The 25,116-nt window shown below is 47.7% G+C and overlaps 1 protein-coding gene across 5 annotated transcripts in view; it reads left to right on the top strand.

Annotated features, from left to right (window-relative positions):
• The window catches only part of FRMD4B (FERM domain containing 4B), a 151,469-nt gene that overhangs the window by 39,700 nt on the left and 86,653 nt on the right, over positions 1–25,116 (top strand). For 2 of the 5 annotated variants that reach the window (XM_068154338.1, XM_068154337.1), the window contains exon 1: positions 17,622–17,920. The exons of 2 other annotated variants lie outside the window; for them this stretch is intronic. In XM_068154338.1, the coding sequence (XP_068010439.1) occupies positions 17,759–17,920 (162 nt within the window). In that variant the 5' untranslated portion in view covers positions 17,622–17,758. Of the gene's footprint in view, positions 1–2,322; positions 2,505–17,621; positions 17,921–25,116 lie in introns of those variants that run through there. One more of the 5 variants, XM_068154339.1, reaches the window with a different exon arrangement.

The following is a 25,116-nucleotide window of genomic DNA, read 5'->3' as shown; positions in this document are numbered from 1 at the left end:
CTCCAGGCTAAATAACCCCAGGTCCCTCAGCCCTTCCCCATAAGAGATATTCTACACCCTTCATCATCTTTGTAGCCCTTTATCCTGTATCTCTGGCTGTTTGTGTGTTGTGGTGATCACGGTGGGTACGTACGTGGGGAGAGGTGAAGCTGGTGTGAGTCCTGTCTGACAGCTACATCATCATTGTGATCCCTTGGAGTCAAAATGAATTATTAAGATGTGGTTAGCAACACTGAAATCCCTGGGGGCTGCCCAAGCAGTGTGTGGGCAGTTCCTCCAGCATCGAGTCTTATGTACGAGGGTCCCCAAAATTGTTCACAGAATGTGCTGCAGCCTGCTGAGGAGGAAAGCCAAAGATCATCCTGGCAGCTTTGGATGGTTTTGTTGGTAGAGCTGCCCTCTCTAAAGAGCAGGTGTGTAGATGCAGGAGGGGCATGATAGCAAAATTCACCCAGAAGGTGAATTGGATGATTTCCCTGCATGAGAACAGGCACTGGTGCCCTGGGCTGTGGAAAGACCGGTCCTGCAGCAGGAAAGAGCTGCTGCTTTGAGGAGCTGCTTGTTGGTGATACCTGAAGGGTGCAGGGTGGGGGGGGAAGATTGGGTAAGGGGGGTTAGAAGAGCTTAGTCAGGATGGGTTTGTTTAAAGGATCTGCTCCAGCCTGACTCCTATAATTAGGTAACAAGTATATTTCTGTTCCTTGGAAATACTTCATTAATCTAATGGAGGGAAGGATTATGCAGGGATGAATTTCAAAGATGTTAAGCAAGGTTGGGTTTGCATGTGGAATGAAGCAGGGCATGCAGCAGTCATAGCTGCTGGAATGAGGGGCACCAGAAACACCAGGGAGCCATGGTGCAGTTCAAGCTGTGCACCAGTGTTCTGGTGAATTAGCTGATTTCATCTCCAAACCATATCTGCTATTAACAGGCTAGGACAGGGAGGTTGTTCTGCATGGCTCTGGGTAGAAATCTGGGAACCAGCACCCTTCTAGAATGCACAAGATTTTTGTGAGGGGAAAACAGATACTCTCTCATGAAGAGACTGGATAAAAAGGAGTGAAATAATGGAGGGGTAAAATACAGACATGATGTGGAAAAGGATGAGCAATGGTAGGAGAGCCACAGGTATGAATTGTTAAGTCCAGTAGCAGGCCAGAGGATCACTCATGCAGAAGTGCTTTCAGATGTTTTAAATCCAGAATGCCCAAACCTGAGTTGAGCATTCTAGGTCCTGTAGGCTGAGCCAGTGGCTCCTTTGAAGGTGATGATTTTACACTCTCAGGATGAGCAGTGAAGTAGGTGAATTTCTCCCCAAACAGCAACAGTTCTCTACCAGGAGGCAGTGATAACTGAAATGCAGTGAAGTACAGACACAAAGAGGGCTGAAATAATGAAGAATGAGGCATTGAAGAGCTTGATTTCTCCCTGGAAACTCATTTCATTGGGAGAAAAGTCTGAGCTTCTTGAACTAACTTGAAGAGGTGTGTGCGGGTTTCTGATGGAGTCCAAGGGGAGCCTCCAGCCACAGTTGGGTTCCTGGTTTCTGTGCTCACTGCTACCCAACACATCTGGGCTGGCTCAGCTGGGATCAACCTTTCCCTTGGCTCAGAACCACAGCAGACAGTTGCTGTGTTGTTTGGTGCACCCCAAATGCAACAAAACAGCTACTGAATCTTGCAGCCATGGGAACCAAGATATTTAAGGCATAAGAACAGTGTCATGAGTTGTACTTCTAGAAGAGATAAAACCACTGGATGGATGCTCTCTTTTCCTTCCCTGGGAAGTTAGGGATAGAGGCTGGTCATTTGTGAAGTGATGCTGGTTGTCTTGATTCCTTACAGTCTGATAGATGAAGCTGGGGGAAAGAGAAGTGGAAACAAAGACTCCCTGGTCCTGGACAGTAGAAGAGGAGGTACATCTACGTGAAACAAAATCTGGTAGAAGGAGGTAGAGCTTGCTTTGTTGTAACTTTGGCACTGAAGTTCCAAATCTTGTGTTGTTCTTATTTTGATTGTCAAAACATTCCCTTTGAAAATTGTTTGGTTAGGTGAAAGTCTTAAATCCTATGAAACCACTTTCCTTTTTTTTTTCCTTCCCCCTTTCCAAGCTGGGACAGGAGCAGACACATGACTTAAACACCTCCTGTGCCGAGCTGGCCTTCAGCATAGGCAACAACAGGCTGAACCAGTTTGCTCGTTGCTTTGTCTTCTGACAGGCGCTCTCTTGTCCTGGGAGCCCTGGGAGGTGCTTGGCCTCTTCTCCCAGCGCTGCAGGAATTCCCCTGCCTCCAGCCACCAGCTCTGGTGCCGTGGTGTGTGGCCAGCAGCCTCTGACTGGTGACAGCCCCACACAGGCGGCTTTGCGGAAGACCTGAGCTGAGCTGGGAGACGGAGCAGAGCATCCAGATACAGAGTGAAGGAGAGGGTTTTATGGCGTGTGGCAGAGGGTAGGGCGTGCAAGCAGCTTTCATCTCCAGAAGGTGCCCATCTCCCGAGTCTCAGGTGAGAGACAGTTGTTTGATTTGATGAGTTGCTAGACCCTGGGAGACTGTTACTGCCCCCTCAGTTTGGGGGTGGGGGGGTGGAGGAGGGAGTGCTCCTGTGGTTGGTGGAGGTGCTCCTGGGAGCTCAGATCACGAGTGTCTGAGCATGAAGGGTATTCAAAAGCTTCTCCCCAGCCTACTTTACATGCTGTCACCACCTGCTTCTGGTGTGGTTCCTAATGTTGCTTAGGCATCTGTTTGGCCACAATATCTACCATGGATGTCAAGGGGACAGAGGTTTAACCATGTGGGGAAGCTGCCCTGCCTTGGGCTGGGGGCTGAACACTGTACTGAGAACCTCACAGGCTGAAAGCATTTGCTACTGCAGCAGCAGCCAGCACTACTCCAGGCTGTGGTGGGCTTTGCTGTTCTTGCTGAGCACAGAGCCCCACTACTGCTCTGCAGGCAGAAGAGGAGGAATCTGGGGAGAATTGGGGGCCTGGGTTTTGCCCTTTTGCCTGCCAGGTCTGTACCCAGCCAAGGGAGCTGCAGGATGGGGCAGCTCCTCCTCAGCTGAGCACTGGCAGGACTCTGCAACCTCACTGCGGGGCTTGGGGACAGCTGCCTTCAGGGTCTGCTCTGTACTGAGCTTCTTGCTGCTTTGGTTGCTGTTTGAGGGCCACTCAAAACCCAAAAGTTGGAAGCTCCCTGATTAACGGCTGAGACACTCACATGTGCTTGTGTACAAATCCCTTCATGTTTTCACATCTTTAGATTGAAATTTGGCTGCTTTTCTCCTTCTCCTTCATCTATCAGAATGGAAAAACTTGCAGCAACCCTTGGACTACATAGAAAAGAAATTGCTGATCTAAATGTGCTCTGGCATCAGCACAAGCAGCTGGAAAATGTGCTATCCCCTGCAGTATTTTTAGGCTGTGGAGCATCATCAAGGGCTATTCACTAGAGCTGGCACTGTGAGCCTAACCTGAATGTCAGGAAATAAATGATCTGTCCCCACATGTGCTGTGGGCAGGTGGCAGATCCCTTGCTCTGGTGAGAGATGTTCTGCCCATCAGCTCAGCCATACCTCGAAAGGGCTGTGTGAGTAAATCCCTGCTCTGGAAGCTGGCAGCAAGCATATTGAGGAACAGATGGTGCTGTGCTACAACTTTACCTGCTGTAAGACCAATGTATAACTAGCAGTACAGCAAAGAGAGTTGTGCTCCAGTGGCTGCTGCATTCTTGTGGAGGTTTTGAGTTAACAATGAGGAAGAGCAAAGGATATCATACAGATGTTGCTTTTGATTCTGGGGTTTTATTTCTGTTTTGCTTTGTTTGGGTTGGGAGTTTGTTGGTTGGGTTTTTTTATGTGTGTGCTGGTTGGGTCTATACTATTCCCAGAGGATTTGGAAGTGTAGCATCCACTAGATCTGTTTTCAAATCCCTGAATTTATTTTCCCCTGAACATTTTTGTGTGAATCCTAGGAATGAGTTGTGTTCTGTGATGCCTGTGCTGAAGGAACTTGCTGCCTCTGTGCAGAACAGGCAGGTGTCCCTGTGTCCTGCCAAGTTAGTGCATGGGGAGTGGTGGGAAGGACACAGTTGTGCAGGGGAGGAACAGTCCCCTCTATATGTGCCACTGATCTGAGATGCTGTTCTCTCTACAGGCAGCCTATGATACACTGGAGGCCCTTTCAGCCTGGAGCTGTGTTTTCTCTATCCCCCAAGATGCTAGTCCCAGAGCTTTTCCCTCCCTAAAGCTGCTGCCTGTCTCCTGACATTTCCTCCAATCTTTTTTTCCCCTATTGTGGTCCAAATACCCTTGTTTGCTTCCCTGAAGGATAGAAAATGTTTTGGATGTAGGGGGTAAGGAGCATGCATCAGCCTCTGCTTTGGTGGATGCTGGTGAGCCACCTGATACATGTAGTCCACAGTGTCCCATACTGGGAGGGGCAGGTGCATGTAAGGAGAAGGAAGTTTGATCTCTCTGTTCCTAGTATGGCTTTTCAAGACTTGAGAAACAGGTATATGGGATAAGAGGTAATGAAACTGGGTGTTACAGGGCCCAGTCAGCAGCAGCTGGAAGTTCCCTTTCTTCCTCCTGATATAGGACTGGAGGAAGAGCTGGCCCAGGTGCTCTGGTTTCCCTGGGCTTGATGTCCTCAATCCTTTTCCCTTCCAACTACATGCACAGGATGGGAGCAGGGCTCCCGGGAGGCATTCTCCAGGAGCAGCCAGGCAGGGTGATGTGACCTGCTGAAACAGGCAGGCAAAAAGCTTTTTGTGCTACAGTTCTGGCCACTAACCTGAATGAAAACAGCAGATACTTATTTTTTCTTTAAGATGTCAGTTTGCTCCTCTCACCTCAGAAAAGGCCTAGTATGAGCACTCCAGCTCTGTATCCAAGCATCCTCTTCCTGCTCCAAATGGCTTCCTTTCCCTGGCTAAGCTCTCATGTCCTCTCCAAGGAGGATGGGGAAAATGCCTGATGATTTTGCAGCCTTGGCAAAGGAGGAATCACGCCTGTGAAAACAAACACCCCTTAATTAGGGCCATGAAATGCTGATTGAGTCACAGCTCTGACAATGGTGAGGGCAGTTTGCAGGCCTGCTTTATACCCCAAAGTGCTGAAATTATACAGCAATGAGAATTTTCCTTTTAGGGAGCCATTTCAGCTACTCCTACCCATCTATTTAAAAGTTTCTCTGCCAACAGGTACTGCTCAGTTACTGCCTTGTTTCTGTTTGAAGTATGAGGGGGGGATGGAAGTTCTTGCCTTGGATAATTGTTAACAAATGTTGAATCCTCATTTGTGTCCATTACAGCAGCAATAACTTTTTAAACCGTATGAATGTTCTGAGATTGACCCCCATTGGGGAGTTTATGTTGCTGCAGAATGGCCAGAAAAAGAATGAGGAGACTGTGGGGAACCTGGCTGGGGTAAAGCCCTGCTCCCAACACGTCTGCTTGGCTTCCCTCTCTGCCAAGGTGATGAGGGAAAAGTTTAGATGGGTTAACAACCAGAACAGAACACCGAATCCAAACTATATTTAAAAGGGGTTTTAATGCTGAAAGTAAGTTTTTAACAGTCTGTGCTGTCATCAACCCTTTGGTAAAGTCCACTCTTCCTTTCTGCCATCACTTGCCCTCTTCTTCTCCCCAGTAAACTGGGGAGAAACCAAGTTGCTCTGGTTTAGTGGTGGGCTGGGGAAACTCATTCCTCTGTGCCCATGTTCTCACCCTCTACGTGCACTGGCACAAGGGGTTGCACAGCTTTGCCTGCTGGATCTGGCTATGGCCACCATCAGGGGTGACAGATGTGCTGACCAAGTGCGGAGCTGGGATGGGCAAGACCCCCAGTGCTCTGCCCCATGTCTGGTGGGGGACCATGAGAAAGGGAAGAGATATGGGGAAACTTCACCTGGCAGGGACACGGCTCCGTGTCTAGCACCTGCTTTCTGAAGGGGTGAGGCCCTTCTGAGCTGAATGGGCTGACTCAGCAGCTGGCTGTGGCCATCCCACCCTGCCCTCCATCACCACTTCCTTTTTCATTGTTTGTGTGTCTGACCTTTGCAAGCGTCACCCCTCCTGCCCTGGGGCATCTGATAGAGCCGCTGCTGGCGTCAAGCCTTTCTCTTACTGCTTCTTTAGTTTTTTCTGAAAAGGGAGGGAAAACTGCAGCAGGATTTCTTACTTTTGTTCTTGAAGGGGCTGGGCTCAGCTTGAACATGCAAATTGCATGTTATCTTAACTCGACCTCTCTTTCTTGGCAAGAGAAATTGTGAACTTCTGGAGTATCAGTGAAGATTTTTTCTCAGAAGAGTGAAAAAGCTTAAGGGAAAATGCAAGGGTGGTGGCTGGGGGAGGACTGACCTCTATGGTGGCTCCAGAAGGCATAGCATAATATATGAGGCAGAGGCACAATTCAGGATTTCCACGTCCGAATGTATCTTGTGGGTCCCAGCTATGTGGGTGAATTTCTGACCCATCCATATTCCCATACTCCTGCCTTGATTTCAATACAACAAATGATGTTGGATGGCTTGAGTTAGGTGGTGATTGGAAAATAGACAGCAGGTCGAGGGATGTGATTCTTCCCCTCTGCTCTGGTGAGACCCCACCTGGAGCACTGTGTCCAGTTCTGGAGCCCCACATACAGGAAAGATCTGGAGGTGCTGGAACGTATCCAGAGAAGGGCCATGAGGATGAGCAGAGGGCTGGAGCTGCTTTCCTATGAGGACAGTCTGAGGGAGTCAGGGCTTTTCAGTCTGGAGAAGAGAAGGCTCGGAGGAGACCTTCTTGTGGCCTTCCAGTATCTGAAGGGGGTCTACAAGAAAGCTGGGGAGGGACTTTTGAGGGTGTCAGGGAGTGATAGGACTAGGGGAAATGGAAAAAAAAATAGAAATGGGTAGATTCAGATTGGATGTTAGGAAGAAGTTCTTCCCCATGAGGGTGGTGAGACACTGGAACAGGTTGCCCTGGGAGGTGATAGCAGCCTCATCCCTGGAGGTTTTTGAAGCCAAGCTGGATGTGGCTGTGAGCAACCTGATGTGGTGTGAGATGTCCCTGCCCATGGGAGGGGGGTTGGAACTAGCTGATCCTTGAGGTCCCTTCCAACCCTAACAATTCTATGATTCTGTGATTGTATGAAATGCCTTCTGGAGCCAAGAAGAGAAGAGCTGAGTGGTGGCAGGAGGAGCTGTGGGAGTTGCCACTGGGGGACAGAGCTGTTGGTGGGGCAGCATGCGGAGCTCTCCTGGCATGCCCGGCCTCACTGCAAGCCTTTTGAGGGCAGCTGGAGCCTTTCAATCAATTTCAATGGGCTTTGGATCAAACCCATGGCGTGCTGCTTGTTTACTTTGGAGGCCTTCTGAGGATAAAAGAATCCTTTCAATGGTTGCTCTTTTTCTTTCTCCTTTGGTTGGGTTGCTCCTCGTGCCCCATGGCCCCATGCTGTTGGGCACCTACTTTCAGTAGCTTGTGTACTTTGGACGACTTGTTTCAGTCTTTTAACAACATTTAGTGCCCTGTGCTAGCGATGTGGTCCCTCTGAGGAAATGTCACGAGCTGCTTCATTTGTTTCCTTTTCCACAGTCAAATACTCAGTGCTGAGGTTCACCTTCAAGAAATGCTTACACCAGAGCTCATCTCGAACAACAGAACCTAGTGACTCCCCTCCTTTCAAGGTCAAGATTGTTGGTCCCTGTTTGTTTGTCCAGAGCTGCCAAATGTGCACTGTCCATGTACTTTGTTAGTAGAATGAGGCACTAATTGCTGTAGCCACTGATGATACATGGTGCAATGACGGGGTTTTTACTTCCTAGCTTGAGAAACTCAGTTGCAGCAGATCTGCATTCTCACAAAACATCACTCTGTAGCCCCGAGACTGCTGGCAATCTATTGCCTAGATTTACAGTACCCATTTCTTTTTGCCTCTTCAGTTTGCTGGTGCTGTCTCTTTGCACTGGTTTGTGACATTCTTACTGTAAAAACTCTCTGGGAAAAGGCACAGATCTGCCTCACAAGACTCAGAACTGAACTCATCCATGGCAGGTGGAATAAGACCTATTGACCTCAGGCTGTGCAGGGTGAAGCCTCAAATAAAAATGGCAATAGGACCATAGCCTTACTTCAGCATGTCAGAGCGGTGGGGCTGGGTACTGGTGGTTTGTTCTAGGCTAGTTGAGGCAAGTATTGTGGTGCTGGAAGAGCATCAGTTGCCTGTGCCATGCTGCTGCTAGTCTTTACCAACCAGTGACAATGGGATGGGGCTCAGTTACTTTAAATATGGATTTTGGTGTAAAACTTCTGTCAATGTTGATAGTTTGGTGTGCCACATACTGTCTGGACACACAAATGAATCCTACTCTGCTGGATATATGCCCTGAAACTGGGGGTAGGGAGAAATACAGAGGCACCCAAGGTGGACTCTCTGTTCATGTTTGATAGGATGTAATGATCTGAACTCTGTCATCTGAGCATGTATTTAGGGGAGGACAAGTTCTTTCCTGGGTGTACACCTTTACTGGGCTAGGTGTGACCCATAAAGTCTAATCAAGGGCAGAGCATTGCTCTGAGTCATGATTTTTTTCTGGAGGCTACAGCATCTCAGGTTACTCATCCTGAGAGAATGAATGCACTGAGGATATAATTATAATAGTTAGACATAATTTCTTCTCACTCTTTAACAGATTCTTGTCAGGAGACTGATAGGTTTGGGTTGTTGTTTTTGTCTTTCTGGCTGTATATATCATGATAAAAATGCTGAAACTTTACTGTCTCATTTATGCTGCTTCTTACAGTGTTGTAGATCTCTGCTCAGTACTTAGGTTATGTAGTAATTCTACTCCATTTGCTGCAGATTAATGAGGCTATAAAATAATCATAAAGCTGGGACAGCCTTGGATTTTCATGTTCCTCACGTATTTATATCCACCATGAAATACTTCATCCAAAAGTAATTACCTGACTTCTTCAGGCTCCCTTTGATACTCCTTGCTGACTCAAAATGCAGGAGACACCGCCTCATTTTTGGCCAGGACAGCACTAGGGTGACGCTGGTATCTATGGTGGACTGGTGCCTGGGGGAAGCTGAGCAGATCCAGTACGTGTTGGGGAGCACAATGCCCTCCTGAGTGACCCAGCAGCAGAGCCAGGGAAGAAGCCCTTCTGCTTCTCAGGACAAACCAGTGAGGCTGGACATGTTGTCCTCTGGAGATTCAGGCCATAGACCTCCAGGCTTTAAACCTGCCCCTCCTCTGATAAGACCCTGAAGCAAGGTGATAGCAAGAGAAGTGATATCCATTACTAACTGTAAGCCACAGAGACATGTGTGGCATTGCTCTACCTGCTGGGAAGCTGCTACAGCAGGTCTAGGTGAGGGGTGGAGGGAGATATGCTGATTCTCTGAATATTTAGGCATATAAGGTGGAAGCTTTGTCAGAATGATCTCTCAGTTACAATTTTGCCTCTAAAACTAGGATACTAAAAGTATTTTGTCCACCTGGTTACTCTCCTACTAGTTTGGGGGCATTAGAGGTATCAGACCACTGAGACTGCAGGCACAGAAAATGTTGCCTTCCTAACACTTGTTTTTGTGGCATGTGACATATGTCTGTCCCTTTGCTCTGCAGTGTCTCAGCCTTTCTTCTGCACAGTCTGCTTACCTCTCTTCAGGCTTGGGGACTACCATCTCCAGGGACCGGTTATTGGGAGTGGAGGCATGGTTAGAATCAACATGTGAGAGAAACCTGCTACAAGACTGGGTATTAGAAAAGTAAAATGAGCAGCTTGGTGAGAAACCACTCCTGCTACCACAAGTACCAAAGTAACTCTCCTCTGTCCCATCACTTCCCACAGGTACTCCCTGCAAATGCAGAGACTGGGAGGTGCCTCCCTCTCATAAGGCTGGCAGAGTGAATCACTTCCTCCAGCATCTCTGCCCCTGCCCTGGTCACAGCACTCTCCAGGGGAGGTGTTGGTGATGTCTTTTTCTGCAGCTCTGAGAATGCTCAGGTTTCCACCCTGTGTCCATTTTCTCTCTTGTTTCCTCCAGATGTGACCTGGGAGTAGCACTGAGTGTAGGATGATTTCCCATGTCACTGGTGGTGATTCTCCCCCTCTGAGAAGGAAGCCTTTCCCATGAAGCAGAGAAGGATGGCTCTCCAGGCTCCTGCCCCATCCTGGAGTGGGACAGGCTGTGTTGTATTAACCCCACAAACATCCTGACCTGCTGTAGGGTGTCCCTGGGGCAGGTCTCCATGCCTGGGGAGCTGCAGATAGCAGTGCTGGTGGCTGGGTAAATGGAACCTTCCTGCATGCCCTCAGCCTTCAGACCTGCATCACTGAGAAAAGACATAAAGATGCAGCTAGTCCAAAAGCATTTGTAGACTCCACATGTCTGAGAGAAACAAAGCTGCTTTCAGCTGGAGAGAATTTTTCTCTTTCCCTCACGTTTTTCATCCTTCTTTCCCCAGAAAACTGGGTTGGTGTCCCTGTGTTATGCATCTCTTCTGTGCAAACAAGGCTTTATGAGGCTGTAGGCTTCCACTGGCTTAGAAATGTGTGTGGCTAAAAATGTCCCCACCACTTCCATGTAGGTGTGTTACACAGCGACACCCATTAGAAGTCCTGCTCGCTGCTGCCAAATTGCCCTTGGACTTCTTGAATTACATCCTCCCCTGATTATATGTGTGTGGGCATGTGAGGTTTCACTGAAGCCAGTGGGAGCTGTGCCAAAAGCTGTCGGGAGCTGGGAGGAGCTAGGTTTGTGCTCTAGAAACTAGGTGAGGTGTTCTGATGGCAGCAGCACGGCAGTGACAGATGCTGAACCTTGGCTGGTGGGACTGGAGCGTGCGCTGCTCCTTTTTGAACCTGACCTGCTTTTGTAGTTCTAGGTGCTGCAGGTGTGGAAGTTTGCTGTTCCAGGAATCAGACTGCAAGCTGTTTAATCATTTATCAAGTTAAAAGGCAGTGGCACTTCATTTCTGATGGGAAGTGCTAATTAGTTTACTATGGGATACAGACAGCAGGAAATTCATGTCTCTGGCACAGCGGCCGTTCGTCTTTAAAAATGTGTTTATTTGTCACAGCCTTATGTTTATATCATTAGTGCAGAGCAATATATGTACAGCCCAGGCTCTGAGAGGAGGAAAAAAAGTCAACACCTCATTTAGAAGTATGTGAGGCTGCTGTTAAATAAGCTTATTAGGCTATGCCTCATCCAGAGAAGGGACCACTAGGTACCAAAGCCCCCTCTGTGGCCGTGGATTATTTTGGCTGCACTTGTGGCTTTCAGCTACATCAGTCACTTAACTTGTGTGCAGTTTAGTGGGCAAAAGCTGGGAATCAAAATTCCTGGTGGAACATCTGTGGAGGGATCCAGTATACCTACACTGGGTGCTGTGGCCGGCCTTAAAGCAGAGTGACATGGCCCTTTGCTGTCTAAGTTAAAGTCTGATAAGGTGAATGGCAATAGACAAATATTTGTGAAAGTGTAGATTTATTTCTGAGAGGTAGAATAGAATAGAATTAACCAGGTTGGAAAAGACCTTTGAGATCATCAAGTCCAACCTAGCACCCAACATTATCTAGTCATCTAAACCATGGCACCAAGCACCCCATCCAGTCTCTTCTTAAACATCTCCAGTGATGGTGACTCCACCACCTCCCTGGGCAGCACAGTCCAACGGCAAATCACTCTTTCTATGAAGATCATCTTCCTAACATCCAGCCTAAACCTCACTTGGCACAGCTTGAGAGTGTGTCCTCTTGTTCTGGTGCTGGCTGCCTGGGAGAAGAGACCAGCCCCCAACTGGCTACAACCTCCCTTCAGGTAGTTGTAGACAGCAATAAGGTCTCCTCTGAGCCTCCTCTTCTCCAGGCTAAACAACCCCAGTTCCCTCAGCCTCTCCTCATAGGACTTGTGTTCCAGACCCCTCACCAGCTTTGTTGCCCTTCTCTGGACACCTTCCAGCAACTCAGCTGAGGGGCCCAGAACTGGACACAGTACTCAAGGTAGAGGAATTACCTTGGTTTGCCCAGAGAGATGGTGGCAACCTTATTTCTGGAAATATTGAAGGTTAAATTTGATGGGGCCCAGAGTAATGCGATCTAGATAGTGATGTCCTTGCTCACTGTGGGACAGTTGGACAAGGTGACCTTTGAGGGTCCTTTCCAACCTAGAATCATAGAATCAATAAGGTTGGAAAATACCTCAAGGATCATAAAGTCCAACCTGTCACCCAACACCTCATGACTACTAGACCATGGCACCAAGTGCCACATCCAATCCCCTCTTGAACACCTCCAGGGACGGTGACTCCACCAACTCCCTGGGCAGCACATTCCAATGCCTAACAACTCTCTCTGTGAAGAACTTTCTCCTCACCTCGAGTCTAAACTTCCCCTGGTGCAGCTTGAGACTGTGTCCTCTTGTTCTGGTGCTGGTTGCCTGGGAGAAGAGACCAAACACAGAACCTGACACATCTGATGATTCTAGGTCCCCCAAATTTGTGATAATATAATGAATTCCAGTGGGTTAGCTAAGAATGCCTTGCAAAATTTTTTCCCATGATGTTAAAGAACTAAACTGATTTGCAAACACATTTTAGCAGAAGTTGAGTCTTGCTTCAGAAGCTCTTGATCAGAGCAGGCTGGATTACAGGCTTATCCTATGCACTGGGGCTGCCTTTTAAGCATCATACATACTGGGGGGGGGGGTTACAGCATCAAAGTGATGGTGTCCAGTGACTGTATTTCACTTTATCAGGTTGTTAATTAAGGGCCAGAGTGTAGTAAAAATGGTTTTTGAAAAGTCATTTCATCTTTTTTGGGGGTTAATTGCATTAATGCTCACAGCTTGACAGGCTTGTTGCATGACAGGAATTGTCAAACAAAACAAAGGAACAAAAGGGGGGGGAAAGGGGAAAAAAAAAGGTGTTGGATATGCAGCTTCAGCATTGTCTGAGGAAGTCTCAATTCCCAAGAAATCCTGTTGTTCATGCTCATGAAACTCCTGTAAATCAGCACCTTTGGGTCGTTCTTTAAATGTAATTTTATGATACAGTACAATCCTGTGCTGCTGGCTTGTAACCAAAGCAAAATAGGAACATCTGGATGGAAATCTGCACACAGGTGTAAGCAGGATGAGATGGAAGTGAATTCTGATGGGAATTCAGTAGACAATGTGGTACCACAGCTCTTTTCATGCTAACACTGACCTCAATGATACTTAGCATTGTTCTGGAACCATTTCAGGGTGTCAGGGCTTGAGGGTTTGAACCCTTGGAGTGAGCTGAGGTAACAGAAGATCTCAAAAGGATGTGTGTCATGAAACAGAATTGTTTCTCATAACCTTGTGAGGGCTGTCTCAGTGGGCTTATGGTCTGCTCTACAGAATATTCTGAATAATGGTTGCAATCATGTAGTCAACATGAGGACAGGGATTAAAGTGTGCTTTAAAGGCATCAGATAAGACAGGCATCTGCTAGCCCATATACTAAGCATTTTGTGGATCTGCACAATAACTCACCTTTTACTGTTGAAGGTTCAGAGACCAGAAATGATCAAAGCTTTAATTTCATTCCCTGCCACCAGGGACTTGGGGTGTGTGTCTTTTTTTTCCTGTATGTCTAATCAAAAGTCGTACCTAGCAGCAGTGCTGCTTTGTAGATAGATTGATGCTCTTGTTCTGTGGTCTCACAGGCAGATAAATTCTCTATTCATGTGAACTTCATATGAGGTACTGTGAAAAGAAAAGCAGCAATTCAGCTAAGCCTCATTCCATCCATTTTGGCACAGAAGACAACAGGCAAGGAAGCCTGAGAATCCACCTGGGATCATCTTTTCCTATTGTGCTGGTAGCAAACCTTTGTATTCTTTTTAATACTCACTATTCTGGAACTGCAATCAATAATGTAAGGAAAAGCACAACCCTGCCATGCAGCAAGTTTTCTGTCTTTTCTGTAAGTGATGTTCTCCTTAGGTTCCTGTTGTGTAGACTCATTCTTTACCAGAAATGAATTCCCTGTTGTTCATATGACTCTACATCAAACAGATCTGCAGTAGCTGTCTCTTGTGTTCGCTTGAAAGTGGTGCATACAGCTACAAAGACCTTTCCTGAGGTAGACAGCTTCCCTCCTGCCTTCCTCACAGAACAGAGATCTGGATGCTACAGCCTTTGGAAAACATCTGGGTATTCTACTGATTTTTCTCTTGTTGAATTCTGTGTTCTCTATTCTGACTCCAAGTTGCCTGGATATTATTTAAGTGTTTCAAATGAACCTACTTGCAACTGGGTTCTGAAAGTGGAAGTCAGTAAAGGACAAAGAGTGATTTGAATAGGTAATTCATCAGCTGCATGTAAAATCACTAGAATGATTGTAAATGTCATTTAGTGTCTCTTTGCACCATAAACTAACTTTGTTCTTTTTCTTTCTGTGGGTGTTCAATGTTAAGCCCTGGGTTCAAGGGACAGTGCTTCATGTTGTGATTACTGCCTCATATACTTGAGTCAGCTGGAAAGCTGAAGTCCCCATGGCACTAGCTGCTACTTTGTTTTATCACCTACCTCATCTGCAGAAGGGATGACAAGGTGGTGTGAAGCTTTCAGTCATGAGACTGGATTGGAAGTCTGTGTACCCTAAGTAAGGGCAGGAAACAGGTTCTTGGCCTTGTTTTAGCCTATATGTGGAGCTGTAACTTTACTATGAGAGCGTGAAGGTTGCATCAGGCAATGGAAATACTGATGGATAAAGCAGCTGAGAGTACTGAGGAGGGAGAACCTCAGTACATATGACTCTGTTTTCTGAGGTGGAGCCATCTGAGGCCATCACTCAGGCACACAGTAAACTTGTGAAGCATGAAGAGGAACTGTGCAAAATGTGTAAGTTATATTTAAAGATAGTGTGGATCATAGACTGATAATAAACCAACCAAACAAATCCCTTGTGCTGTGTTAAAGGAGAAAACCTTCATCATCCTTAATTTTTCCAATCTAATTAGGTGGTGTGGAAAACAAAAAGGCACTGAGGATAGCAGGCATAGAGCACAGAAGCATTCAAACTTTTCCTAGTGGGTTGGTTGGATTTTCCTGGCACAGGACAGAGCTGTTCCCTGTGCTGTTTCTTTAACTACAAAGCTCCTTTTCTTGTAGAAATGGAACTTGAAAATCAGATTTTCTTTTTATCTTAGTGGTTGAATTTGGATGTGACTTGGCCATAACACACAGATGCCACTGGAGATTTTCCCAGCTGGTTCCTCTCTAAAGCAGTGTTATAGGAGAGAAGGGCCATTGCCCACTGCTGAGCCTGGCACTGGTCATGGCTTAGGTTAGTGGCATAACTCTCTGCAGATATTCATCACCAGTCTCTCCTGGTGGAAGATGGAATTTTTCTTTTTTCCCCCATTTTGTACATTCATGCTGATGTCAAGTCCTATAAACACAGAAAAGTGATGGTGAGCAACATTAGAAGAGGAGGAGGAAGAGCTCCTTTTGGCCATAGGCTCTCAGATAGCATTCAAAGGGGTGATAAAGCTCTTGGGTGACTGTATGGATGATGGATTTTGGTAGAGAAGCCAGGTATTTAGTTGTCTCTTGTTACAAGAAGCTGTATCTTCACCTCCCTTTTCCCTGTGTGAAAGCAAGGCCTGGAGAGATTTAAACTCCCTGGCAGCAACATGCAATAGATATCAGTACCAAGAAGAGAGCAGAGCTGCTTTTCCTTCATTATGTGTTAAAGTGTGATGCTTGGAGACCCACAGGTCTAAAGCTTGCCTGAAACAGGCAGTCATCTGTCTATAGAATTACATCACTCCAACTACAACACAGAAGCTTGCTGTGCATGAGTCTAGGCTCTTGCAACATGAAGATTAATATGGAATGAAATGGGGTTTGTGAATACTTGCCCTGTGCTACAAGCACACAGAATGTCTTCCTTCCTTGAAGAGCATTTGGGACAGGGCTGTTGTGCCTAACGTAGAGACTGTTGGCAGGCAGTTCCCTTGGGGAAGTTGTAGCAGCAATGCCATGGGATTTAGCTTTCTCATGCAGCCTTTATGTAAGCTGTTCCTGCCCTCTTTTTGTTTGTTCCATCGCACCAGAGAGCAAGCTTCTTACAAGTTGGTCTTGCTGGTGGATTTAGTCAAAAATCTGTTCTTTGAGTAGTACCTTCAGCAAGGAGCTGGTGGTATCATGTGGGGCTTCCTGCAGCTTCTGTCCCAAAAAGCTTAGGAAGTATCAAATCCTCTGAGAGGATCTTAAAAAGATTAATTGCCCTTTGACTTCCACCATCCCTTAGCTCTTAATAAGAGCGAGCTCTTAAATGTAAATGTGTGACTTGATGGCATTAACAGTGTAAGCCCCAAAAGGGCAGGATGCTGTTTAATTTAAACCCAAACATTGAGGCAAGGCTGAAGTCTCTTGTGGGTTATTATTACTGTGTTTATTTGCCGTGGGCTGTTTGCTGAGACCTCAACTAGCATGGGCAGCTTTGTTTTTCTCATGCAGCAAGTGCTGTATTAATGGAGTTAAAGAGTTAGAGGAAAATCATCCCTTTAGCAGGTGTGGAGTGTTTAACTGGTGCCATGCAACCCCTGAGAGGGAGGTTAGTCAAGTGGAGGGCTATGAGCATGCGGGGGCTGAAGCATCTCTCTTATGAGGAAAGGCTGAAAGACCTGGGGCTGTTTAGCCTGGAGAAGAGCAGACATTAGGGTTTTATCAATGCTTATCAATATCTAAAGGGTGAGGGTTGAGACGATGGGGCCAGACTCTTTCAGTGCCAGTGACAAGACAAAGGGCAACGGGCACAAATTAGAACACAGGAGGTTCCAGGTGAACATAAGGAATAGCTTGGAGGGTAACTGGAGTGCTGGAACAGGCTGCCCAGGGAGGTTGTGGAGTGTCCTTCTTTGGAGACTTTAAAGACCCACCTGGATGTGATCCTGGGCAACTTGGTCTGGGTTGACCCTGTTTCAGTGGGGAAGTTGGACATAACGATCCCCAGAGGTGTCTTCCAACCCCCACCATTCTGTGGCTCTGTGTGGTGCAGAGATGGCTCTGGCTGTGGTTATCTGCCACGATTCTAGCTGGGGGAGAAGTTAGTGCATCTGTTTCTGCAGGAGCATTCTGCTCCTCTTCTCTTTTTTTGACTTCCATTCTTCCACTTGCTGGTTCCCAGAGGTGCTTTTTTAAAAATAGGATTTCTAGTGTAGAATTTGAGCATGGGATCAGCCGGGAGAGCGCGATGACAGCTTTGTTCCCTCCGTGGCAGATAATGAGGTGTTGGAGGCAGATAGCGCCGGGAGTTCGGCGGGAGCTGCCGGTAAAGCTCCTGCCCGGCTGGCTGAAGTGCGGCACCGATTAACGCCGAGCCGCTGCCTTCTCCTCCTGCAGCGGCTAAATGGGGTTGTTGTCAGGGCATATGGCAAAGGGGTTAAAATTTAATTGGAAAACATAGTGGTAGCTACTGGAGCTTAACGGAGATTTATATAAGCCGCTAAGAAGGACAAGGCTGCTGTGTGAGCTGCTGGTAGAGCTGAGCCACTGCAGCCGCTGGCTGGGCTTCAGGCTCCGGGGCATGCCTGGGAATCTGCCCAGGAAGCGCTGTGAAAGAGGAGTTTGTTGTAAGGCTTGACCCTGGCTCTGTGCAACACCCCTGCCCTCCGCCCGCCGTATAAAGCCGGGCTGCCGTCATGCCAGGCGTTTGAACGGGGGAGCGAGAGCCAGCGGCAGCCAGCCGGGACCGGGATTCTGTTTCGCCGACGGAGCAGCTCATGGCTTCGGTGTTCATGTGCGGGGTGGAGGATCTGCTGTTCAGCGGCAGCCGCTTCGTCTGGACCGTGACGGTGGCAGCGCTGAGGAGGTGGTACGCTGCCCGGCTGCGGGCATGCCGGCAAGCCCTGCGAGCGTGGTGCGGCCTCCGGGATGTCTACCAGGTAAAAATCCCCTGGTTGTCACCCCAGGTTTGGTAAGAAGAAAGCGGCTTGCCCCCTGAGGGACACCTGCTGGCTCACCTGTCTGATTCCTCGGTGTGCACACTTCGGAGGAGGTGGCTGGGACGGGGTGAGGCAGCTGGGACGGGTGAGGTGAAGAGCATCAACAAGCTGAAGCCACAGCTCCCACAGCCTTGCTGTGAAGATACTGGACAGGTTTATAACCTGAGTTTGAGTTGATGTCCAATACTGCTGTCATACAGCCAGCACTCTGTGTCTGCCTTGAATTCAGGGTTTGGGGGAGATAATTTCTATGCTACTTGTGTCTTATTAGACAGTTTGTCTAAAAGTGTTTTGGCAACTGGCACTTCCCCCCCCCCCCCCCCCCCCCCTTATCATAGCTCCCTGGAGCTCTTTTTGCTGCTGTCACCATCCTTGTCCCATCTGCTTGGGATCTGGGAGAGAGAGCTCAGCTCTCAGCCCTCAGCCTGGGCTGCCATCAGGAGCTGGGAGCAGGATGCTACCATGGGAGAGCCTGGCTGTGGCTTTTCTGCTGTTTGTGATGCTGGATAGTGGCAGGTTACAAGGGGGAAGTACTCTGCATTTGGGGGGGCGGGGAGCACAATGAGTTGAAACAACAATTGGGAGGCTTCCCTTCCTACAGGCAAAAAAAAAAAATCCCTCATCACTGTACCAGTAGCTGCTGTGGTATCCAGTTGCACTTAGGGTGGTGTCACTCTTTTTGGAGTCTGGTTTTGCTGCCAGTTGGTTATTTTTGTGTCTGCATTTTTTTTCTTGCATGTAAACTTGTGATGTGTGCTCCATCACAGTGCCAGGCAGAGTATTTGCTAGACTACATTGAATATTTCAAAGCCCTTTCCCTCTTCTCCCTGGTGTGCTGCAAGACAGAGAATGACATAGCTTGTAGCAAATGAATCTCCAGAACCATCAGGATGTAACTTCTACAGGAAAGTCATGCTTAAAAGGACAGCTGTCTATTTAATCCCAAAGGGATCTGTTGCTACTGAGCTTTAGGTATGACCAGGAGTGGGAGAGCAGCTTTATAGTGACAGAAGTGCTTCCAAGTGCTTGAATGCATCTTGTACAGATGATGAATATAAACACTTTGGGGCATATGTGAGATGTGTGTAATTTGAGGAGCATGGATAGTGTATAGGTAGAGAATGCAGGAGTACAGGCAGGATGCTCCCCATCTGCCCACCTTTACTGACCTGAAGAAATGTGGCATGCAGTCTTGGCTTCTTTCTCTGTAAACAAAACCCAGCTACACCTGTACCTGTGTGGGAGTTTGGTTTTGATTCTATGTAAGTAAAGAACATGGAGCTCAGACTGCCTTTGCTCCCTGCTGCATCCCCATGGAAGCAAATCCCATCCTTCCAGGGCTGGAAGAATGGCTCAGTAAGGACCAGCTCTGACAACAGCTGTATTCAGCTTGTTCAGCTGGAATTCTGTGATGGTTGGCTCCAAGTGAAAAGGATTTGTCATTTTTTTCCAAAACAAAATGTGTCTGTGCCCTGGTGGCTGTTGGTGGATTCATCTGGCTTTTCTCTTTAAGACATAGGCTGCTTACAAGTCAGTGATGCTTCTCTCAAAGTAGGGATGTGAAAATGGGTAGAAAAAAGGCGATTGGTCCTCTGTCATCTTTCCAGTTGGCTCTCTAACCAAGGAGGTGGATGGGGAGTGCCCCTCTCTGCCCCTCTCTGCCCACAGCATGTCATAGCCATAAGGAGAGCATTGCCAGGCTGCTGGGGACAGGTAGTGGTGATCAGTTGCTCCGTGCTCAGCGCTCTGAGGGTCATCCCTGGGAGATGAAACCAGGCAGGAGCAAGGTGACTCTCCCATTTTAATGTCAGGAATTTCCTAATGGTAATTTGGCATACATTAAAGAGGGACAGGAGGCTGAAAGGATGCCCTGCAGCTCTTCCTTGTTGGGTTGCATAAGATGTTGCTTTTTTGCGCTGAAGTCTTGGCTCTTTGCTTTTAAAACCACTGGCAGAATCCTGGCTGAGTCCAGTGGGTGTGGAACCGAGCACACAGCATTAAATGTCACCATTCTGTTTGGCTACTGGAGCCCTGCAAGAGGATGAATTCAATATTATTTTTGTTTTTCCATTTTTTCTTGGAAACATGTCAAGCTATGGGAACATCCAGAGATGGTAGGTGGATGACCCCTGCACTTAGAGCTGTACTCTGAGCCATGCTGTGTTACATTTGTTTACCTCAGGCTCAGTGGAGCAATATATGAGCAAAACAAGCAGTGGAGAGCTCTCCATGGACTTGTCACTCTGAGGAGGAGGATGTTGCACAGTGGGACTAGGCTTTAATATTAGATATGAGATGAGGACAGACTTGAAGGAGTTGGGGCTGTTCAGTCTGGAGAAGAGAAGGCTCCAAGGTGACCTAATTGTGGCCTTCCAGTATCTGAAGCGGGTCTACAAGAAGGCTGGGGAGGGACTTCTCAGGATATCAGGTAGTGATAGGTAATGGAATGAAGCTGGAGGTGAGGAAATTCAGGCTAGATGTGAGGAGGAAGTTCTTCACCATGAGAGTGGTGAAGCCCTGGAATGGGTTGTCCAGGGAGGTGGTTGAGGCCCTGTCCCTGGAGGTGTTTAAGCCCAGGCTGGACGAGTCTCTGGCCAGCCTGATCTAGTGTGGGGTGTCCCTGCCCGTGGCAGGGGGGTTGGAACTAGATGATCCTTGTGGTGCCTTCCAACCCTGACTGATACTATAATTTGTGTCCCCTAGTTACTACAGGTCCTGCATTATCTTGGGCAAATTGTCTTCTTGGTGCCCCTGCTATTTGTCTGTAAGATGGGTATGAGATTCTCCTACCTGCCAAGGATGTGATTTGTTTTCTCAGGTTCTTGCTTGAAGTCCTGTTGCCCCATGAAAGCAGATTTTTGCCTTGTGTTTTTATTAATATTGGCCCCTGGACAGGTGCTTAGCCAAGTTCCTTCCAACCTTGGCTTCATCAAGAATGTTCATATTTCAGGCATGAAAAGTACCACAAATAAAGGCTCTTCTGACTACAGTTGCACTTTTATCCTCTCTGAGGACTCCCTGGGCTGTGCACTGTGTAACAAACCAGGAAACAAGTCACAACTTTGTCACTGAGCTACATGCAAGGAATGTGTGGAGAAGGGTGAGGTGACAGGCACTTTTGCTGCTGGTCCGCCCTGGAGGCATCAGGTGCCTTTGATCCATAATTGAGGTTAATGTTGTTTTGAGGGTCAATGGCTACTTTCGGTTGAGTTGGACACCGGTATCAAGTACATTACTGTGGTGAAAGGGAAGCCAACAGGATACAAACAAACCTGAGTTTGTTACTGGGGGTGGGGGTTTGGTTGTTGTTGGTTTAGATATAAAATTCTTGCTAGTCTCATGGGAGACCTGAGCTTGAGTCCCATCATGAAGAAGCTGCTAAGACTGTCATGCTTCTACGCAGGGCTCTCACCTACATCTGCTGAGGTCGGCAGGTGCAGAGGTGGTCACACGTGCAGAGCCGTCTGGCCAGGGGAGGCTGAAATCCTCTCTGCCAGCATAAAGCCTTTACCTGTCTTAGCAGTTTTAAATACAAAAAGCACCCCACCACCACCAAGAAACAAACCAGCCTTTGTCAGTCACCTTCTCTTTAGCTGCCTTGATCCTAGCATGCGTATGAAGGGAAACACCTTCCAAGATCTTACCAGCTGTTGTTTCATCCAGTTAATGGTCTAGGGACTTCAGCCCCAGCCCAGCAAGCCAAGCTCTGGCACTCCCCCAAACTGGTCTCTGCTCCAGGGTGCTTGCCATCATTTTTCTCATCTGCCAAAAGGGAAGGGATGCTCTATTTGCCCAGAGCCTATTCATCCAGAGGAGTCTGTGAGCCAAAGTGCTGATGGCGTGTCCCATTTCACTCTAATAACCTCTGAACCCATGTGAGGGGAGGAGCGCTGTATGGTATGTGAATTTATTCTCTCTGCAAGTGCTTGGGTTGTATGCCAGGGAGCACTGTCTTCTCCATAGTGAAGAACATCTGAAGCCTGACCTAGAAAAAGAGGCTTGTGGAGATAGCTGACAGAAGAGCTGGTGTAGATCTGAACTGCAGTGACTCAGTCTGGGTCATTTGGGCTATCAGGGCTTGGAAACAATCCTAGATGAGAGTTGAGCACAGACATTTTCATGCAAGGGTATCCATTTCTTATCAGGGAAAGCAGCAAGGCTGTATTTTTGTGGTGAACATCTGGCACATAGTGCTTTGGCCTGCTAGCCAGGCTTTGGGGGTCTTCCTAGAGCCCCCCGATGCCCATGGTGGGAGCGTGTGACACTTCTGGGTGTTCTGACACTTCGTCCAAAGGAAAGTTTTCTGGCAGGGCTCTCCACATGCTGGGTTTATGGGCCACCTGTCTTCAATCTAATTATAGAGCAGTAAAACAGAAAGTGAAATTTTTATATAAATGAGGTTAATAGGCAGTGGCAAAGCCAAAACCACTCAGGATCAGCATCTATCCCACATTCAGTTACTGGTGTTACCATTGGCCTGGCTTTCACTCTGGTGCCTCTCTTCCCCTGAGCTCTGAGTATCGATTTTCACTCCTATGTCCCACATGGTGGTCACTCCTCATTAGCCCCTATGTTTCCAGCATGAAGGAAAAATGGCATCCAAGTCTACCTGATAATCATAGAATCACAGAATAGTCTGGGCCAGAAGAAACATCCAAAGGTCATCCAGTCTGACCTCCCCACAGTCAGCAGGGACATCCTCAACCACATGACGTTGCCCAGGTCCTCGTTGAGCCTCATCTTGAATGCCTCCAGCAAAGGGTCCTCAACCACTTCCCTGGGCAATCTGTTCCAGTGATCTGCCACCCTCATAGTAAATAATGCAGGGAACTTCTTAGACATTAAATACTGGTCCAGTGAATGCTTTAGTGTCAGGGTTAGGTGCGTGTCACTTAGTCTGCTCACTGCAGAAGAGAAACCAAACAGACTGTGCCCAACTGACAGGTTGGACTTGATGATCTTTGAGGTCTCTTCCAACCTTGGTGATTCTGTGATTGTGGTTAATGTCTGCTGGACCTGAAACCAGGCATGGGAGCACCTCTGCAGTGAAGTTATCCAGTTACTCTGATCATCTAACTAACACTCTCTGGCGTAAAAGTGTGAATTGAATCCATGTGGGGTGGTTTGGTTTTTTTTTTTGGACAAAGTGGTTTTTAACCTCTGAAAGGTCATTTCCTCTGTGTGAAGTGGGGGGAAAAAAAGTGTTGCTGACAGTGCACAATTACTAAGCTTTGACCATGTGTCCATCCCATACGTACCTGGGGTGGAGGAGCAAGAGAGGAAGCAGTTGACTTCTGTTTCCTATGATGCTAACAGAGTTAGTTTGGATAGTGAGGACCTTGCTTCCTCTGCCACCACACCTTCACTTGGATTGTAAAAAATGCTGACAGCAAACTGGAGATGCCTTTTTTTTTTCCCTCTTCACAATGAAAAGTGCTTTAGGAGCCTGGGAGGGGAGTGCTGTGTTGTCAGGGCAGAGCTTTCCTTCCTTTGCACCAGACAAACTCCAGGAGCGGTGCTAAGAGGAAGCATCTCAGGCATCCTTATGGGCCAGAGCTTTCCAAAGGGAGTTTTTAGACCTTTTTAGAGGATGTTTAATGTGTGCCTCTTCAAAGACTTCAACGTGGGCACTGGGGATTACTGGTTGCTCTGGAAAAGTTTTGCTCTAACTGCTTTCTTCTAGTTGTTTTTCTTTTCTAAGGGATGCTGTGACACTACTCACCCATCACCTGCAGAGCTTTGGCTCTGCTTGAAACTCCCATCCCATTCAAACAGGGCACGTGGAGCCTTCCTCGGGGCCGGGGCTTTGGAGGAGCCTTCCTCGGGGCCGGGGCTTTGGAGGAGCCTTCCTCGGGGCCGGGGCTTTGGAGGAGCCTTCCTCGGGGCCGGGGCTTTGGAGGAGCCTTCCTCGGGGCCGGGGCTTTGGAGGAGCCTTCCTCGGGGCCGGGGCTTTGGAGGAGCCTTTTGCAGAGCTGCAAACAGAACTGGCTCTGGGCACTGCCTCCTGACAGCTTAGAGTTAAACTTGGCTTTACCTGCTTCCAACAGCAGCTTTCCAAAGTTCTATGCCAGACACATTTCCACTTGAGCTCATGATCTAACGTTTTCTTTTGGAGAGAGTTGATTCAAACAAAAATATGCTATTTTTTTTTTTGGGTACCTCTCCTCCCTCTTCCCTCGCAGACAAACTTCACATCCAGACTGTGAACTTCACCTCATTTCCTTCAGGGTGTCACAGTGCCAGTTTCAAACAGTGCTTTCTATTCACTAACCCCTTTGGCCTGTCTAAATATTGTTTTTTTTCCCCCCTTGGAGCTGATGCAGTTCACAGAAGACGTTAGATTTCAAATGGCGCTGGCAGGGTTTTCCAGAAGCAGGCTCCTGTACAAAGGTATCACTGTATGAGCTTGCCTGGATAAATCTCCACTTTGGTCTTGTGCAGAGAGGCTGCCCAGCTTGCTCTGACTGGATAAGAAGCTTATGAGAAGGTAAATGAAAAGTGTTTCACAAGCACGTGCTGGGGTTTTTTTTCCATACTTTATTTCCTGTCGCCCTGAGTTGTGGCTTCTGTCAGCTCTTCTGCTAGTGTTGTCACCGAAGTTCTTTGCAATCTTGGACGGATCATCCATCCATGTGCTTAAAATAACCCTGCACTATCTTTGTCTCCTCGTTTTCCAAAAATCAGGCCACCCTTGTAGAGTCTGCGTTGCTCTTAAAACCTCCAAGTCATAATTAGTGATTAGCAATTCTACTAATCTTCTGTACAGATGGAGGCCAGTTCATTCTCAGAGACTGCAAAGAGGATAAAGCTCTCAGTGCTGGAATATATTAGCTTAAAATACCCTCCCACACACAAATACACATGTACGCTTTTCCCGGCTAATTGGTCTGCCATTCATTGAGAGGTGCGTCACCTCTGGGTTGGGGAAGGAGAGCTGGGGGGAGCATAAGGGTCATCAAAATGCTGAGAATAGCCTGAATGTGCTATTTTTAGCTATTAAAAACCATCATTAGTAGTCTAAGCAACATTAAAGTCCGTGATGTTTCAGTGGCTGCTTTTTCAGCTTGTCCTGGTGATGGGACTCCCAGTGTCCGTCCGTTGAGTTGCTCAAACGTGTCCAGAGAAGGGCAACAAAG

The sequence above is a fragment of the Melanerpes formicivorus genome, unplaced genomic scaffold, assembly GCF_026170545.1.
Source record: "Melanerpes formicivorus ecotype bairdi unplaced genomic scaffold, bMelFor1.0.p_v2 SCAF_28, whole genome shotgun sequence".
NCBI classification, from domain to species: Eukaryota; Metazoa; Chordata; class Aves; order Piciformes; family Picidae; genus Melanerpes; species Melanerpes formicivorus.
The sequence above is the reverse complement of the archived record's forward strand: the minus strand, read 5'-3'. Positions and strand labels throughout refer to the sequence as shown.